This window comes from Zootermopsis nevadensis, unplaced genomic scaffold (genome assembly GCF_977971745.1).
Source record: "Zootermopsis nevadensis isolate Lab colony 2312 unplaced genomic scaffold, Znev_1.0 Znev_ptg000011l, whole genome shotgun sequence".
In the NCBI taxonomy this organism is placed as follows: Eukaryota; Metazoa; Arthropoda; class Insecta; order Blattodea; family Termopsidae; genus Zootermopsis; species Zootermopsis nevadensis.
In genome coordinates, this window is record NW_028259143.1 from 6,290,335 (window position 1) to 6,308,771 (window position 18,437).

The 18,437-nt window shown below is 37.3% G+C and overlaps 2 protein-coding genes across 6 annotated transcripts; one reads left to right on the top strand and one right to left on the bottom strand.

Moving 5' to 3' along the window:
• Positions 1–1,444: 1,444 nt before the first annotated feature.
• LOC110828093 (uncharacterized) lies at positions 1,445–8,023 on the bottom strand. The gene is made up of 5 exons (XM_022060421.2): positions 7,981–8,023; positions 6,022–6,911; positions 5,012–5,122; positions 3,150–3,365; positions 1,445–2,439 (listed from the first exon to the last, which is right to left on the bottom strand). Exons 1-5 carry the CDS (start codon positions 7,984–7,986, stop codon positions 2,292–2,294), a joined length of 1,371 nt encoding a protein of 456 aa, XP_021916113.1. The 5' UTR covers positions 7,987–8,023; the 3' UTR covers positions 1,445–2,291.
• A 3,642-nt stretch (positions 8,024–11,665) lies between these two features.
• LOC110828106 (dehydrogenase/reductase SDR family member 11) lies at positions 11,666–18,307 on the top strand. 5 transcript variants are annotated; one of them, XM_022060462.2, is made up of 8 exons: positions 11,666–11,925; positions 12,005–12,100; positions 12,890–13,053; positions 13,825–13,990; positions 14,850–14,979; positions 16,026–16,155; positions 17,194–17,343; positions 18,012–18,307. In XM_022060462.2, exons 3-8 carry the CDS (start codon positions 12,895–12,897, stop codon positions 18,051–18,053), a joined length of 777 nt encoding a protein of 258 aa, XP_021916154.1. In that variant the 5' UTR covers positions 11,666–11,925; positions 12,005–12,100; positions 12,890–12,894; the 3' UTR covers positions 18,054–18,307. The 5 variants fall into 5 exon arrangements, with proteins under 5 accessions (XP_021916154.1, XP_021916156.1, XP_087203297.1 ...); XM_022060464.2 differs by having other exon boundaries at positions 11,666–11,902; XM_087347171.1 differs by having other exon boundaries at positions 11,666–11,855.
• Positions 18,308–18,437: the final 130 nt, after the last annotated feature.

An 18,437-nucleotide genomic window follows, 5' to 3' on the forward strand; every position in this document is an offset into this window, starting at 1 on the left:
TGATGTAAATTTAGCATTAGTAGTCTGTAAACCACTTTTCTATCCCATATTGACTAATGCCTCTCCCGCCTGTGGCTGCGTTGTAGAATCTTACGAAAACAAGTTACATACCTTTTAAAATAAAATCCTCGAGATAATAACAAATTTACCAAGGTTAATACCAATTAAAATTCGATGTACCTCCCACGCAGTCCTTTAAATAATATATAAAAATCCTGTCCTAAAATAGCTCTCCCTTGTGTTAACATAAAAACTGTAATAAATTCCGCATTCCAAATGTAAAATAACAATTCAGAAATCCTGTAGAATACAGAAAGACATACATTCTCTTCAACCCACCTGGGAAGTTTCGTATCCGAAAATTTCTCTCTGTGTCAGTCACGTGTAATGTCTCTCAACTTCTCTCTGTCTGCTTTCTCTTCCCCCTGTTGTTCGGCTTCAAGGGGCTAAGCGTCTTTCGCGTAGGCCGAAGTGTAGCCCAGATTGAATGTTCCGACGCTGGATGGAGAATCGTGTGGGAAGAAACAAGTGTAACAATTTTGAAAGCGTTGTTTGGTAGGCCTTCAAACAAGTGGATTGGCGTGTAAAGGAATGCAGCTCTTTTATGTTTAACGAGCTAAGCTATTACTGACTTTCTTAAGTTGTCGCCAATTCTGTACTGATATAACGGCTGATTAAGCGGATATGAAGTGTTACCTGTATCATATTTTCCGCAATATCCAGGGCAGTACTGAGATTCCGTCTTGGTAGCTGAACCGGAAGATTTAGCGCCTCTAATATCAAAACTCGCCGTTAGACACGACTTGTAAGCCCGCTCCACCTGTTTTACAACCGCTGAATTTATTTTCCCGACATATTTGTTAATATCAACCTCGGATCTCCTTTATCTTCTTCAAAATTACCATTTCCTGAAAGGTTTCCCCGTCAAAATTCTCTGTAAGGACCTTCGTAAATTTAATTCTTCGCTCGATATTATCAGGATAATCAAATTAAGGATGGAATAGATGGGGCATATAGCACGCATGGGGAACATTTAGAATGCATACAGAATTTTATTTAGAAAACCTTAAGAGATGGACCTAGACGTAGATTTGTGGATAAGAAATAAATGGATATTTTGAAGATATACAAGGATGTGAACTAGATTCGTGTGGCTCAAGACAGAGGTGGACACTTGTGAACATGGTAATAAACCTTCAGGTTCTATAAAAGGCGGGAGTGATTATGAACTTCCCATGAAGGATAGTTTTCCTTGGAGTTCGTTGTTCGATCCGTAGAGTAGTTGGAGGATAAAGGAAAGAAAAAGTTATAATTGAATCAGAAGGTAATTAGAGCAAGGAAAATTCTAGAAGAATAGTTAAAATACGCATTATACTTCCTTTAAAATCAATCAGTGTGCAAACAATTATAATTACATGTAGGATTTTAGAACAATATGACGCCATTTGTTATATTAATCTATTTATTTTTATAAAACAAAATAATATTTCAACAAATAAAAAGATCGCATCATAAATATAAAACTACAACAACATACGTATATTTTGATTATCAGTTCAGGTTATTATAATAATGTAAAATGTTTTACCGCTAAGTCTATAATTATTGTACTATGTAGTATATGAAGACAGTCATGTATACAGGGGTTTTTATTTCTTCATTTAAAACTAAAATTTTAGCGCGTAATACACTGAACTTGTGCCTGTACGTGATTAAGCACCACATCAAGAAGACGTACCGGTGAGTGGATATAGGACTACGAATTTTTAACCCTGACGTTAGATAGAAGTGAGTTAGCTGAACACTCGAAGAGCTCGTGGTACCTATTGAATAGAAGTCGACCTAAATGTGGTGCAAAGATCTCTGACCGGAATCAAATGCCTTGTGTCCAGCCTTTATCCATTGATTACTGTGAGTGAGTTATCCCGGCTACCCTGAATAAGCTACATAAAACTTAGATAATCTTGCACGTAAGACTTTGTTAGAACTTTGGCTGAGAAGCCTGCTTAAATTGATTGATAAATCGACAAGTTGCTACCAGATTGTCGCAAGTTATAACAAACAGAGATGTTCAGCAGAGGAGCATATCTTACAAGTTAAGACGATGTCTGTATTCAGCTCTGCTCTTTGGTTACTTATTCATTCTCTTTCACCTGTAGAAGTAAAATCATCTATATGGGAGAGTCATCTTGAATAATGAGTAGAAATAGTTTTCGAAAATTTCGGTCGTGGCCTATTTTCATGTTGTACTGAAATACTATGTGGTTATCTCTAATATACATTTTCGTTTACTACTGTTTCTCTTCTTTCAGTATTGGTGTTGGGGCTGTAATTGTAGTTTGCTTCTGTTCTTTACATCTGTAGATATCGCAGGCATTTGTTCGCACTGCCTTAAATAGTTCTTTCATCCCCATGTCATCCGCTGTCTTATCAGGGGTGCTGAAACAAAGACACGCCGGATTATAAATACTGAGGTAAATCCCACTCTTGTGAGATGTGATTTCTCACTGTGGCAGGTACGTATAATCATGGCTGTCTTCCGAGTTGTTGTGCCCTTGTAGTCTGGTAGAAGTTTGCCGGGAGAGACCCTGATTATGGAGACAGCAACGTCCCAGAAAACAGCCATCTTTATTATGCTTTCGTTTAACCTCTAAAAGAATGTTTGTTCAGCAGCTACTGGCTAAATCGTAGGTGCCAAATTCTATGTTATACTTTCAGTGAGAGACCAGTTAACCTGACGGACGCTTTTCATGGTTTTTCTCCGCACGCCCCCCTTCCAGGCGAAAGCCAGAATAATTCCCAAAATGTCATGATCCTTCTCTCCTTAATGCTTATCTGGTTATCACCATCCTACCATTTTTGAAGCAATTGGTACAGCGTTGTTATATGAAACAAAGTAAGACTATCCAGGATGTAAGAAATTAATATTTTCATTATAAAAATCATTAAAACATTAGCAACTAAATTAATTGAATGGATTACTTCTTGTGCAGCTAATAATCGCTCATATAATCAAGAAATTTCAAGGCCGTCTTCAGGTAAATGGTAAGGACAGAAACACTAACTGTTTGGCCCCCTGTTTGAACCAGCCAAAGACCTGGACTATTATAACGCACCATCTTCAGAAACCTTAAGAACTGAGTACTTACTCATGCGCAAGGTGCCAAAAGGCTTTCTGGACAACGTTTCCGCTTGGCTCCCCTCCCAGCCGTGACATTTCGCAGAATATCCGGTTTTCACACTCTGGGTCATCAAGAGAGTCGATCCCATACTTGTCCAACAAATCAAGGATGGGGAACGACATAGAATTAGTTTTGCCAGAATCCTCGTGGTCCACTGAACGTAGACGGCCCGGTAGATCCGGCCTAAAACAGATGGTGCTGATATAACTGTGATGTTCTCCTAGGGCGCTTTTATCTTTAATGCACAATTAACAAAGGTTATTAAACAACAGTTAATATGATTGAATGTTATGTGTGCCGGTTCGATCAACGAAGCGGTGTTTAGCAACTGATAGCTCGCGATCTGCTATCGGTTCCCGAATTCTTCTTTGTACACTGTAGTTACCAGTGAAAATATTTACTAAGAAGATAGCATTTTGAGGCAAATATTTGGATGATATACCACATAATATTCTCATTCATTGTGTTCAAAATATTTTTAAAGCAGTGTTAAATTTTTATTTCGCTTGTTTATTTGCTTTTTACAAGTTCGATAAACTATTGAGTGTTCACAAAGCGTGAGGAACACGAAACCTCTTTCTAACACCATATGTCTCACTGAACTAGATAAGAAGTCATTTTCTACTGTTACTGGTCTTTTCGGCTGACCATCAGCTGTCTGCGGTTACGTTTAAAGTACCACGTTTTCTGTTCTATTAAAGCAGATTATCTGGCAAAACAGTTGATCTGTAACGCTTTCACCAACGTAATTAATAAATTTCTCTTTGAAGTTGTATTTATGAGCATATTATTTCTAGTTTTATAGCATAATTATAGAAAACAATACATTATTCCATTTATATATGAATAAAGACGTATAATTTAAAGTGAAGAAGGAACAAATAACGTAGAATATTGTTGAGAGGTATAAATAATATGAGTAATTTAAGTAATTCCTAACACTGTGCTTTAGTTTTATTTTGAAAAAGTAGTAATTGTAATAATCTGACCTTTTTCCATAGAGCTGAATATAACAGAGTTAACGATAATATCTGTATTAAACAAATGTTTAGGACATAATTCTCCGAGTCATTCAGTTTTTACCTGAGGAATTAGTCTGTGTTATAAAATGAACATAAAGGCAAAAGCGCTTGGTCATTCTTGTAAGATTCTCTCCAAATCCTCTTGGGGAAGAGGGAAGTGACTTGTAAAAAGTCTTTCTAATTGTCGATACAAAAAATGTAACAAGATGCAGTATCTACTGAGAATGTTATAATTTTAAATAATTTTAAACAACATTATTTTAAGTTTGTGTATAGACGGAAAATAAAAATATTGAATCCCCTATAATTATGATAACCCGGAAATATATTTTACATTTTTATGTAATCTTCAGTTTAAAAAAAACATCGCATAGGCCTAAACTATAACTGACTCCGTAGTTCTTAGTAATTTGCAATTCTCTACTGTTATCACATAAGCCGATCTTTACTCAACAAATCAAAATTTCTTGACAGAACTTTTCAGTCTTCAACTTTACAAGTTAACTTAAGTTATATTGTAGAATAGTAATAAATTGTATTTTTAAATGTAACTTTCCGGATAGTGGGTTGTGTTCACTATATTTCAGCATTTTAATGGAATTTCGAAGAACAAAAATATGTCTTAGAACCTGGCATAATGCTAGACCTGTGTGATATTGTTTGATACTAAACATTAATGAAGAATGTAAAATATAATTAGCTTTGAATTCTACTCAGGACCATGAGAATGCCCGGTCATGAAAGGAAACTTTCTGTTGTACACAAATGCTTGGTCATATGCTAGGAAAGTATGAGCATTTTGCTTACTGCGTGGTGTTGATGGTCAGAATGTTGGGGGGCAAAGCTGCTAGGAACAGACCGAGTGGTATGAAAGCTGCCAGCATGTTCAACACTTTCTTCCACATACTCGTCTTCTCCCTGCAACACATCCGAGTTAGTAAATTGAGGGCAGTAAATAACCGTAAAAAATCATGTTTGTGGAAGGTGACACCTTGACTTCACATTCCGTAAAATATGTCGTTGTTCCATTCTACAGAAATATAAATCTGTTTACACTTAGCCCACGCAAAGGTAATTGACCCCGGAAAATCTGTTGCCATTGGAACCATTCGTAAAGACCAAAGGTCATAATTATAAACGTGTATTCTGGCGAATGCGCCATAATTCTTATATTATGCATACACTTCCTAATTTATTTCAGTTTAAGATTCGTATTCTAAAATTGGATCTGCTTATGCAAAGGAAATATGACTATATTTAATAGACGTGCATACGACGATTTTAAACCTGGCTGTACTCCTATCTTCAAGTTTGATACCAAAGAATTGTGGTTTCGGTCTTAGCCGCTGACACAAATATCGTCAGATAGGATGGTGATATGCCAATTGTTTAGTGGAATAATAGAGCAAATTATTTGCATTTTCGAATACAGGTAATTCCACGAGCTACGACTAGTTACTATAGTAGCGTCTCTTTAGACGGAGGGAGGCTGCATAGTTTTAGACGACATTAAATTTTTTTAAATATTTCTTGCGCCTAAATAAATCTGACGATCAGGTATCCTATCATAAAATATTTGTTATGTAACTTACTAATCGACTGCTTTCATCGTAAATTTAAAATCGTCCTTTCGAATCCCGCGATCAAGAGTTGCTACTGGATCCATTTATTGTCAGTTTGGAAACAGTCTTTCGTTATTAATGAATGTATGCATTTAATATTGATACGGTATTTCTTATAGCATTTCAGATTTTCTTCACCTAAATCTTAAAGAAGATAAGATAAATTGTTCAGAACCGTAACAGCAAGTATCTTACCCTTCCTGATAGGTGATGCCGGTCTTGTAGCCATCTATCCAGCTGCCCGCTTGATAGTGTTTGGCGGCTGTAGAGCTACTCGAGGTGGTCGGAGGTTCCATGTCAGTCTCACCGCTGAAGAACGGACTCTGGTATGGGTAAGGGTGGGTGTTACCCTTCATTGGAGTCGGCAGAGTATATTGGAAAGGAACTTCTTTGCTGTCATACCCACTGTCTTTCGTCATAGACGATCCTTTGTCTGAAGTGAATAAGATGGATGGGATATCGGTATCAAATTTCAAAGGCTTGTATGATATGCTATCACTGTTAAAGTTGTAACCATTACTTTTGGCTTCAGGTAGAGCTGGCTTTGGGAAGCCCTGCTTGTTACTTCGTTCTTGTTCCTTCAGCTGCTGGACTTTCAGATACTGCTGAGCAAGGAAAAGGTCAGGTGGCAGGGGTTGTGAATACTGATGCTTCTTCTGCCCATCATCTCCTTCTGTGGGCGAGTAGTGGTGCTCGGAAGTGTGGGAGTTATGTTTCTGAGCTGTTTTCAGGTAGTGTTCGTGGTTAAGTTGGTAATACTCTGGGTTGTAGATGGCGTCCAGCATGGGGCTTGCAGAGAAATTGTTTTTCCGGTCCGCATGAGGTGACGTAATAATGACCGGGGTTATAATCCTTTGAATGTCTTCCGGCTGAGGTGCTGAAGACCAATTGTTCTTATAAGTCGTGACATTCTTGTTGTTACTACTGGCCGAGGTTTCGCTGTTTTCTTCACTGATTTTGTCATTGTTTCTACTGCTGATCTCTTCGCCATTCTCTAGACTTTTCTCGGTCACTTCGATTTCTTCCGATAGAACTGTTGTTGCGAATAATCCACTTAGAACGAAGAATACCACGCTTAGTTGGACCTGAGAAGCCAAAAGGGAAAATAAAATATGTTAATGACACAGCCTTAAGCATATCACGTGGCGATATGCATGCGATATTTTAAACATGATATGAAACCTGATGATTTATGCATATTGCCTAGTACTAGTAGGCCCTAGAATACCGAAATCTAGGTGGCTTCTGTAATCTGGATATGCGGCTAAGATGGGAGAAACGGACGATGTAGGCCTGCACAGAATTTGAGCTTCGGGGGACTGTTAGCAGATTTGAACCACTACGTTCTAATGTAATAATAGTTTTTGTAAGTTGTCGCTGTTTGACGAAGCTTTCAGAATCTTCATATTTTGAGCTCCGCATATTTTAATGACAAACCATTAGGTTCAACCGTCTCCCAGCCTTCATGCCCTTTTACTATAACTACGTGCTGTCGCCTGGAAACGACTCTAAATTCGTTGGTGCCAGGGTAAAAGGGTTAACCCCTAAAAGTTTGGAAAATGTGAGTGAGTATAAAGATTTCTGTCTTCTGGATTGTTGCGCTGTGTAGTCTGGTCGATGTTAACCAACGTTTTAGAGGTCACACTGCCTCCGTCATCAGCGCCCCATAGCGGAGGCAGTATGACCTCTGAACCGTTGGTTAGCATCGACCAAACTACACAGCGCAACAACCCAGAAGACAGAAATCTTCATTCTTATAACTAGAAACCTATTCACACTTATATATTCAAATTAACCATAAATATTACCTAAAGTTCTAAAGTTTCCTTTATCGTGTCCCTATTATAACTACGACGACTTGTAGTAATCTTGCAGAATGCATCATTTAATACTAGAATATTAAGATTAAAACGAATAACAGTTACTAGTACCTCGTGATCCTAGGTTTGATTCTCCACAACTCTGTTATAATAATTACGTGCTGAAGAAATTTTTCAAACTATAGGCTACCTATTAAAATCTTTGGCTGTGTCTTAATGTACATTAGTTTGCTTATTACCAGCCAGTATCACTGTACACGTTTCAGTAAAACTGCGTAAATGTGAGTTTGAATTCTCTGTAGCTTATTGTTATGTGTATTCTATCACAGCCTACCTTCATTTCTGCTATCCTGGTCCAGTTACACAGTAGAAGTCTCGAAATCTCAACTCTGAATGAATCATTTATATAAGAACACTTTTATTTATTTCACTAGTAATGAAGGGAGAGGGTTGTAATAGGCGGAGAAGTGGTAGAGAAATTTTACGCAGATGGATTCAAAATATACAATTGTCTTCAAGGTAACGAACCATGGTCCTTCCAACTGTCAACTTGCCTCTCTACGGTCTATTTCTCGTCACTATTGCTGTCTCTAAGAGTTGTTTATCATTATTCAGATTAAGAAAGAAAAGGTTTCAGTTCGTTTGTTCCAAAAATGTCCGCATGAAATGATGGCGTCAAGAACAAAAATGCATAGAAAGCCAGGAATACACACATACTGCAGTCTAATTGTGATTAGGAAGACTCAGTGGGCAAAACAAACATTTCTCTAAATTATAATGCGGGAACGAAAGTTGCAATATCTCCCACGCCATCATGCATATACTCTCCCTTTGCAATCAGTGAATACACTCTCGCTTAAGGAGTTCATGTTTTATTATTTTCGTTTTGTATAGTTCGTAGTGAGTCATCAGGTACTCACGGCTGTGAGTGTGAAAATTACAGCCTTTTAGATTATTGCTCTAGCATTTTCGTAGAAATTGACCGATATTTCAAACTCATCACTCTAATGATGGCGGTATTAAAGATCTCCGAAACGTCGGTCAGATTCTGCGAAACTACACGGCGCAAAATCCGAGAAATTTTTGTGATAACTTGTTCACACCTACTTAAATCACTTAAGTGTAAATTATATCTTTACTTGTTTGTAAGTGTAAACTTCACACAAATGTACGAGAAAAGAAGCGTTAAATGAAGTTATACAAGCATAAATAAAGTCAGCTGTATGCAATAGTGATTCTCGAAGAGTGTGACGCAAGATAGGTGAAGGTGAGCCATAATAATTAGCCACAATTTTTGCTAATTTCAGATGAAATACCCTGGTCATAGAAATTAAATCGCAGAATTCAAAGCATGGTGTTTAATTAGCTACGATAAATTTAGCTTTACATTTATTATAGGTACTTATACTGTATATTTACAGCTTAATGTATTACGTAAATTTAATGTATATTAATGTGAAATGTGAGCTTAGAGATTCTTGCACAGAATTTCCAGTCGAACAAACCTTAAAAATATCCATCATCTGTGACTAGCCGTTGAGTTGTAATGGTTAGTACATCCGCTTCGTGTGCAAGAGGTCATTCACCTGAATCTTTGACCCGGCGATCAACAGTCTTAACCTTGGGTTTTCTTATTTTTTAACAATCAAGAGAAATGCGGGGGGGGGGGGGGCAGTACCTAAAATATGCCACAATCGATTTCTGCTACATCCTTTATAATTCATTACAGTACCATTCGTCGTTTTATAGCTGAAAAGCATCTACAGTAAAGTAAAGTAAAGATCAAAGCGACGTGGACTTTTGACTAGAGGTGTCCTTTTGCAACATGACAATGCTCGGCCCAATACTGCACGTGCAACAGTTGCAACAATCCAAGACTTGCACTTTGAGTGTCTTCCACATCCGTCATACTCACCAGACCTAGTCCCAAGTGATTACCACATGTTTGGGCCACTCAAAGAGGCGATGGGAGGAAAGAAGTTCCGTTCTGATGAAGAGGTGCACGAGTGGTTGCGCAGACAGCCACAAGAACTTTTTTCTAGAGGAATCCATACACTTCGTAAACGCTGGAGGGCCTGTATTGAACGAAATGGAGACTATGTAGAAAAATGATGTAGTTGTGTATCGCTTTCATTCAATAAATTAATTTCTTTTTTTTTACAGTTTTCATTTGACTCACCCTCGTAACTGACGAAGAAAGGGGTAACATGACCGAAAGGTCCAACACTCTTAGTGAGCCTACCAAAGCCCGTGACTAAACACGATCCTAAATCAGTTTCATCCACCGCCCATCCTCAAACCCATCTTCATATGATCAATTTTAGTATTATCCTCCCTTCTCCTAGTCGTCGAAGTGAATGTTTTCCAACAGGGTTCCCCCACTGAATTTGTGTGTGCATTCCTCGTCTATCCAATTCTAGCCACATTTTCATGTCATTGTGACCTCTCATTTCATTTTCCTAACAATAATTGGTTTACAAATCAAATCACGAATTTCCTCGTTGTGTAATGTCTTAAATTGTCCATTAAATTACCCAACGTGGCTGAACATGTTCTTTTAAAAAAATTTTATTTATAATTTGGTTTCAAATAGACGAAGTCATCAAATAAATCTTCTCCCGTTGTGGAAATATCGTATCTATAAATCAAATTTTTGGCAATGTTTTCATGTCCCGCAGTTTCTGTATATTTATAAGCACATACTTGATAACGAATAAAGAGCTCTTTCGTGCGAGCGCTGTTTTGAGGTAGTGTCTACAAAAGCTTACAGACTTCCTGGTTTCTTTCAGCTTACGAAACGCGCCGATCTGAGCTACACTTTCTCAACTTTCGTTTTCATGCGTGACAAGAACGTACAAACATACGTTCATGTCCTCTAGTTAAACTACAATTACAGTAGTCCTTTAGAGTAAATTACACTCTCACACACTTATTAGAAAGCACAACGGTGCATGAGTTGCTCGAATTTACAGTAAACCTAACGAGCTAGCCATATGATCAAAGACGCCAGGAAGATACTGGACTACAGGCAGCTTGGGTACATTTCTACCTCGCTTTCTTAAAGTTCAGTCTGTAGTCATACTGTTGATTATCCACAGATTAGTTAAACTTGTAATTATAATGCATTGTACGTTATGTCTCTGTGCTGATCTTGACTTTTGACGGCAGAAACGTGGCGTGTTTTTTCACATTTACTTGGTTTGATTACTTTCGTATGCATACTGAGACCAGTTAACTGGATATTTTTAAATTTTTGCATAATATATACGTGTGTATTAAATGTATACGAAGTTGATGAAGATATACATAAGTATTCGAGTGAATTGATGACGTGTTTGGCATACTTTTTGGCGAAAATGTATTTTTTGAGTTGTGTTAAATTTTATATTTTGTCTCCAGATGTGAAATCAGTTGTTCAGTGATGATGATCCCGTATGAAATAAAGATCAGGATATGTTTTCTTTTAGCTTTAAGGTTCTCGAGACGGTGAGGATATCAATTGTGGTCTCAAGGCTTAATATTTTGCCACATCCCAGAGGATAACAATTAACATAACAAATAATGTGAGGGTTTTTAAAACCAGCTTATTTTTTGGTAATATGGGTTACAATATATGATTTCTTCACAGAAAATCTTAAATGACTTTCGGTTTGGGAATTGTAGTGCCCTTAAACTGTGAGAAGGAAAACGATATAGCGGATCTGTTTAAGGGAACTTGTATAATTATTCAGTCAGAAATTTTATCTTCATGTAGTCCTTATACTGTATAAAAATGTATGTGTTTTATGTGATTGTAAATCTTGGCTCTTAGTTCTGAGAGAAAGATTGAAAGTGAAAGTGTCCTAACATAAGGAACTTAGGAGAATATTTGAACCTAACAAAGGTGAAGCGTCTGGTAACAGTTACATAATGCACTAAAACGCACTGGAAACAAAAAACTGGCTCTGTTCATTACGACAGTAGTTGCTTTTTTAAACAGTAGGGGGGAGAACAACATATGAAATGTTTACTCCTTTCCAGCGGTTAGTTACGTTCTTCACTCAGTCAAAGCGTATTATCAGTTAGTTGTCAATATAGTTAATAGTGTGCAGCTTTTACAAGTTACTAGTGTTATTGCTTAAACTTAAATGTGTTATAGAACCATGCAAAGGTGGTATAATGTGTTTGTAATACAGTAATTGATGCAAAATAACTCTTCAGTTTCACGGGGTAAATCGTTGCTTAGAAAAGTTGCAATATTATTTTAGTGTCGTAAAGTAAGTTTATTTCTTTCGTGCAGGTAAGTCAGTGGAATTTACGTAGAATCTATATGTAACTTATTGTTATACAATTCATTGTCATATAATTACCGCTCTCAGAATATTCCGTATCGACGTCAACAATCGAATCCGGGGCTTTTAAAATACGAAGTTGGAATGCTGATTAGTCAGCCAAAGCTCTGAAGACGTTCTGAAGTGAGTATCATTGCCATGTAAACTACAGAATGTCCGAAAAATATCTTTACTCAATACTGACGTATGTAATTGTTATTTGTTTACATCTTTTTGGGACACACTGTATAATCAATAAAGTAACGTTATTGCAGCAGAAAACAGCAGCGATCATATTCGTTGTGGAAGAGTGTTTGAATATTTCGCATTTGTATGTGTAAAATACATACGAGTTTTCGAACTTTGTCTCTGCCTTTCTCTTCAAGAGAAATTACTCTGCTAAATAACACTGATCATTACCATTGGTAATAATTATAGCTTTATCTTTCAGATGACACTAGGTTGAGGCTAAGACTGTATTTATCTTTTGTTTCAAATTGAAACAAGCTTTATCTTTGGTATTTGACCTAGCTTTATATTTGTCATTTAAATGGGTCTGGATATCTTATAAATTTAGTGTAACATTTCTTTCATCTGAGTGGTTAGAGGATGCACTCTCTTCACTTAAACCTCGTGACGAAGAGTAAGCCTTTCTTTCCTTTTACGTTACTCGTTCATTTCTTTCATTATCTCTTATTCATTCCTCCCTTCATTTTTTTATTTTATTTCCTTTCTGACGGATCCAACATATATTTGTCAATCGAAGAACTTATTTGTGGAAATCTGCATTTTCATTTTTAAAACCCCCTTCGCCCCAAAATTAATACCGTTGGAGCTCTGACTGAAAACTCCGGGTAATTTCAGATTTACTGATATAGATCGATCACCTGTCCAACATGATACATGTACAGTGCAATTAATTTACTGTTCCAGAACGTATGGATATTTCCTTATCAGAGTTTGGAATGGAACGTTGGTCGGGTAAAGTGGCGCTAGTAACTGGAGCCAACTCAGGAATAGGTGCTGCCGTCACCCGGCGGCTTCTTAAACTAGGTCTGATTGTTGTTGCTCTAGACCGCAATATCGAACTTCTTCAGGTGTGTATGTTAGCGAATTCTTGCGGTCACATCTGAAAGTACTGATATTCACCGGACTGAAGTTTGGAATACACAGACATGTATTTAAAAATATAGTCGCTCACCTTGTCAAGAAATTCCCCTCATTTTACACAATCCGAAGGCTCTGCAAAGGAATCCACCACTGGACCCCATCTTTAATCAAGTCCACATCATCACACCCCGATTCTACACGAATTTATTAATATTATTTCCAAGATTCCGAAGTGGTTTCTAACGAATTTTTCACCAGTTTTTTTTTATGTGATCAAATCGCGGAAATTGTGATGACTTGCACTTTTAGCACGGGTGGGGAAATAATAAATATGTTCAAAAATTTTGTCAGATGACCTCATGGAAAGGCCTTATGTAGGAAAACTAGACTTTGATGCGGTGACGATGTTAAAATGGATCCTGCAGAAATAAGGTATGAAGGTGTGGACTGGATTAAAGTGTGAGCGAGTTTTGAGGTTCTAATGATGGTGAAAACGTCGTTGTTGGTCTTCTGGGTGGTAATGCCATGTGTATTTATAGGTAGACACCAACGATTCGGAAGAACACTGTCTCCATCTTCAGGTGGCTCAGATTAGAATCCAAAAACGAATTTTTAACACGATGTTGAACCTTAATGTCATGCGCAAAATCAAGACAAATATTTTAACAAAACGGATAAATGGAGATAGCCTTTGATTCTTGATTACCGTAATGTTTTAGTGTAACAGGAGGTAACGGAAACAAATTTAATTTCTACAGGAATGGGCTACAAAAGACGGTAGCTTCGGGCAATTATATCCGAGGCAATGTGACCTGTGTAATGAGAATGAAGTTCTGGAGACATTCCGATGGATCGAAACATGCTTGGGAGGTGTTGACATACTCGTAAACAACGCAGGAGTCACTGGTCAGAACAGCCTTATCGGTGAGAACTAACGATCCGTTACTCCGTTAAAAATTAATTATTTATGAGTGTGTTGCAGTCTATTGCGATCTTAAACCGCCAGTCTATAAGGATATTTTTTCAGAAAACATCGGTGCCTCTGTTTGTTGAAAACGCAGGGCGATTTATTTATTGAAAAATTCAGTGTGTGTTTGTGAAATATCAACTCAGTGTGAAAATGTAGGAATATAAACTATTTTGTGCATAGGAGGTCTCAAAAATTTGTCATAAGTACGGTTCTAGAACTTTACCTTAATTTAGAAAGGGTTTTTATAAATTATTTACAGGAAGTAAACACATAATGGAGAATTTGTGTCCGTCCACACGTTGTATCTCTAAAGCTGTTGAACGGATTTAGATAAAATTTGGTATCGGAAATTTAGACCCGATTTCATTTGTGAAGATGACTGTTTTCTGGGATGTTGCACCAAGGCGATGATATAGGCACCTTTGAAACGTCGGCAAACTTCTATCAGACTACGGTCCACCATCTCAGAAGACAATGATCTTCATACTCGCCGCCACATATAATACCTACGTTATATGAAAATCAAATCGAACTGTGAAAATTTTCTAGAAAAGAGTTCGTCGTTCAGAAAGTTCGTTGACCTTCACGGCATATAAAATAAATGGATTATTGCCAATGATACAACTTTTATTACCAAGCGCATGAACGAACGTGCTCGTTGCATTGTTTTGCTTGTAGGATGCTGAAAATGCCACTGAATTCGGTAATAAATTCATTTCAGTTGACTATTTATTTCTCTTTTTGACTTTGAGCCAAGCGTTTTTATCGGATTGCGCTCGACACTGATTACTGAATGTTACATTTTTCACGCAGAGGGTAATCCTGATGAGTGGAAACACCTATTGGACGTTAATGTGGTTGCACTGTGCCTTTGCACCAAAGAAGCCGTAGCCTCTATGCGTCGTCGTAACGCCAAGTATGGACACATTTTTAACCTCTGCAGGTCTGTATAGAAGTCTATGTTGACAGTTTGATTAGAACTACGTTAATGACTGACTTACACAGAGTTTTCTAGGCGGCGCAGCCGTGAAGCGAACTAATGCCTTGTTGATCACACAATATAACTAAGTAGTTTTAGGTTTATGTTCCGTATCACCAAACAGAAATTTAAATCATGAGCAGCAGTTATTACGAATTTGTGAAAAAAATAATAATTTAAAATTCACGGCACAACAGTGCTACGGCTTGTTTAAGAGTGAAGACAATTTAGAACTCGCAACGTAGCTGTCCTGTTGACTTGGAGCCGCGGGGGAAGAGGACCTGAAGTCTCCAGTCTTGAAGCATAGAATTTGGTGACGACTACCAGAGCTGTCTACTGGGTACAGCCGTACTTTCGCAGTGCGCAGAAAGGCTCTGGAGCGTGAACTAGTTCACTTAGTTCAGTACAGTGTTTAGGTTAAACCTCGCGTACTTCCTTCGAAAGGACAGCTTTTATTTAGATTCACTTCCTTTGTGGAGGACTCGGAATTGCTATTCATATTGATATCGGCTTCAGACTATTCATCACTTGATTCAGATATTTTTTTCATATAAAATCGCTTGCAAGAACTTTGCTGCAGAAAGATGGCAGTGTAAATAAATGAAATTATGTGCATCTGCTACAGAGAAAAATATAATAATATTGAAATGGAACTTTCGGTTTGGCTTTAGAAGCCGATTGGGTTACTTTTTAATGCATAAGCCTACTTTTCTTTATTCTAGATGGAGATGGGCTTTTCCATTTGGGACCTGCTGTGTTGTTAAATTGGGTTCTTCAATTAAAGTGTTGTATGTTTTAATTTATAGTTTTGGGCTAGGATATTTGATGACAAAATGTTGTGAACTGAATGGAAGCTAATATTACGCATAAAACAATTAGCAGCATTATGGTTTTATATGTGGCAATTTATAGTATTCAGAAAGCAAACAGATTACACGGCCTTTCCGTCCGAAAGGTAAACACCGGACATTGTAACTGAATAAATAGTTCAGGGCGATGTTTTTAAGCAGTACCCTGGCTCACATGGTGCATCCGTTCGGCCCATTGCACTTCTACGCCGCCACCAAACACGCCGTGAGTGCGCTGACTGACGGTTTGCGCCAGGAACTCACAGAAGTCAACACCAGGATCCGAGTCACGGTAAGGAACAAGCAGACCTTACCTGCACCGTAACTAGATGGTCGTAGTACTCACATAGAATGCCTTATAGGCCCATGAGTTTTCATCAGAATCAGGCTGCGAACTCATGATTTAGGCCCAAACGCGAAAAACTTCATTTAGGTTCTTCAAGTGGCCCTTAAATTGAAATAACAAAGTCCATGTAGTCCTTAAGAAGCTGTTAGTCGCATTACCAGTCCAGAAACTTCTCGTCTTGTGTGGAATCCGAAGGTTCGTTACCGTGTTCAAAAAAGCCTAAACGTCGTCTCTGTCCAAGGTCAAATAAATTCAAACAATAATTTCTACCCCTCTTTCTCTGAGGCTCATCTTAATAATATTCTTGTTCCATAGACTGTTTGCTTGTTGCCAAATTTTCTAACAAAGGAACTAATTTTTTTTACTGCTGTTGTATAATATAATAATACAGACCTTAAGATTATTCGTTGTTGCTGCAGATAACATAAGTAGTTTTTTTTAATTTTCAGAAAAAAGTTTCCTTTGATTACACTTTCTTCGTGCAAAAATGGCAGTTCTTTTGTCTTACATTATGGTAGGTTCATTAGGAGACATTATTTTCTCCGATCACACAAAATCCTCTCGTCTGCGACTACGTCTCCGAAATGTCCCCTTTCTTTTAGATATTCCAAGTAAATTTATTTTTTTATTTTTTTCGCTCATCTCCCAAATCAGTTCTGCAGGTCCTGTCCATCTCATCCTCCTTTTTGTGATCACTGTGATGATATTTGATGAAGAGCCATGTATAAATCTGGAGGAACCAGAGTATGAAGCATAAATAAATTAATTATAATATCTCATTTCAACTCATTCCAACTTAGTCGCTAAAATTAAATATCTGCAGATTGTCGCAACCTGCAGTTAATTGTACGTCTTAATTCCGAGGCGTGAAAATTATAAAGCGTGCACCTTGGAAGTCGTGACGTCCATTTCAAATTAAATTTGTTATAAGTATTTCACGGTGAAGGAACTCAGATTCAAAATGTCTCTGTGTGTAATTTTCAGAGTATAAGCCCTGGGCTGGTGAAATCTAACATATTTAAGACGTGTCTAGGGCCAGACATTCACGAGACAGTGTACAAAAAGCCGTCTCTGGACCCCAGTGACGTGGCGTCCGCCATCGAATACGCCCTGAGTTCTCCCACACACGTACAGGTCAGTTCGATTGACGTCTAAACGGTTGAATGTGGATTATCAGCAGCGTCCAGAGAAGAGCAGTCATATTCTAAGATATAATTAATGCACTTGCCTGCCCCCCCCACAAAAAAACAATCTCAATCAGGATATACTCTTTATAGACCGACATTCAAACTTAGGATCTTACGTTTCAAGAAAGAGTGCTAACCTCTCGACTGGGATACAGGACCATGGTTCAAAACCCATCAAATTTAATTTGTTGTTTCCGGTTTCGTGCGTGTGCAAACCTAATTTTGTATAACGTATCAAGGTCATTATTTCAGTGTATTTTATTGTTACATAAACGAAATTTCTCAGAACAGCGATGTTGATATTATTATGCAAATAAATTTTAAAAAACACAGAAAATGTAGTAGAGAGCAATGACATTTTATTCAAAGAATTTCTGTGATATTACATCTGTTAGCAAAAAAGGTAAGGAACGCGCGCGCATTATGACACCGCAGGTCTATTATTCTTTACAAAATGATAAATGTAAACTAGAAATAAGATATCGTGTAGTATTTATTGTATATTTTATTATTTAACTGAATTAATTTTTATTTTATCCAATTAGGTTGTTAAGAACTTATTTAAGCAATTTATTTTAAACTTGAAAGCCATTAGTTTGTTGTTGTTTTTTACAGGTGAATGAAATTGTTATCAAACCAATGGAATCACTCGCCTAGTACTTCAGCAGCTAAGGGACTTATTCTTCACTTTTTACCGATGGTTATTGCAAATTACATAGAGCTGTTCACGTAAAACTTTGACCAGCTACTTAGTGTAATCACCTTTTTTGGATGTAACTCTACAGGTTTATATATTGTTTGGCATGGTATATTATGAAGTTATTAAGTTCACTGTCTTTAAGTTAATCTTGCGTTGTAAGAGTTTATTACTGATCACTAGAAAAGACCGGTTGATGTTCAATGGGGAATGATCTCTTTCGTGTCTTCATTCATAATCTCCACTCTTCCTTGCTTCTTTGAAACCTTAATCCCCATTATAAATACTTCTAGAAACTTCCTAATGATAACAACACCTTTAAAATAGAGCATTCTGCCTTCTAG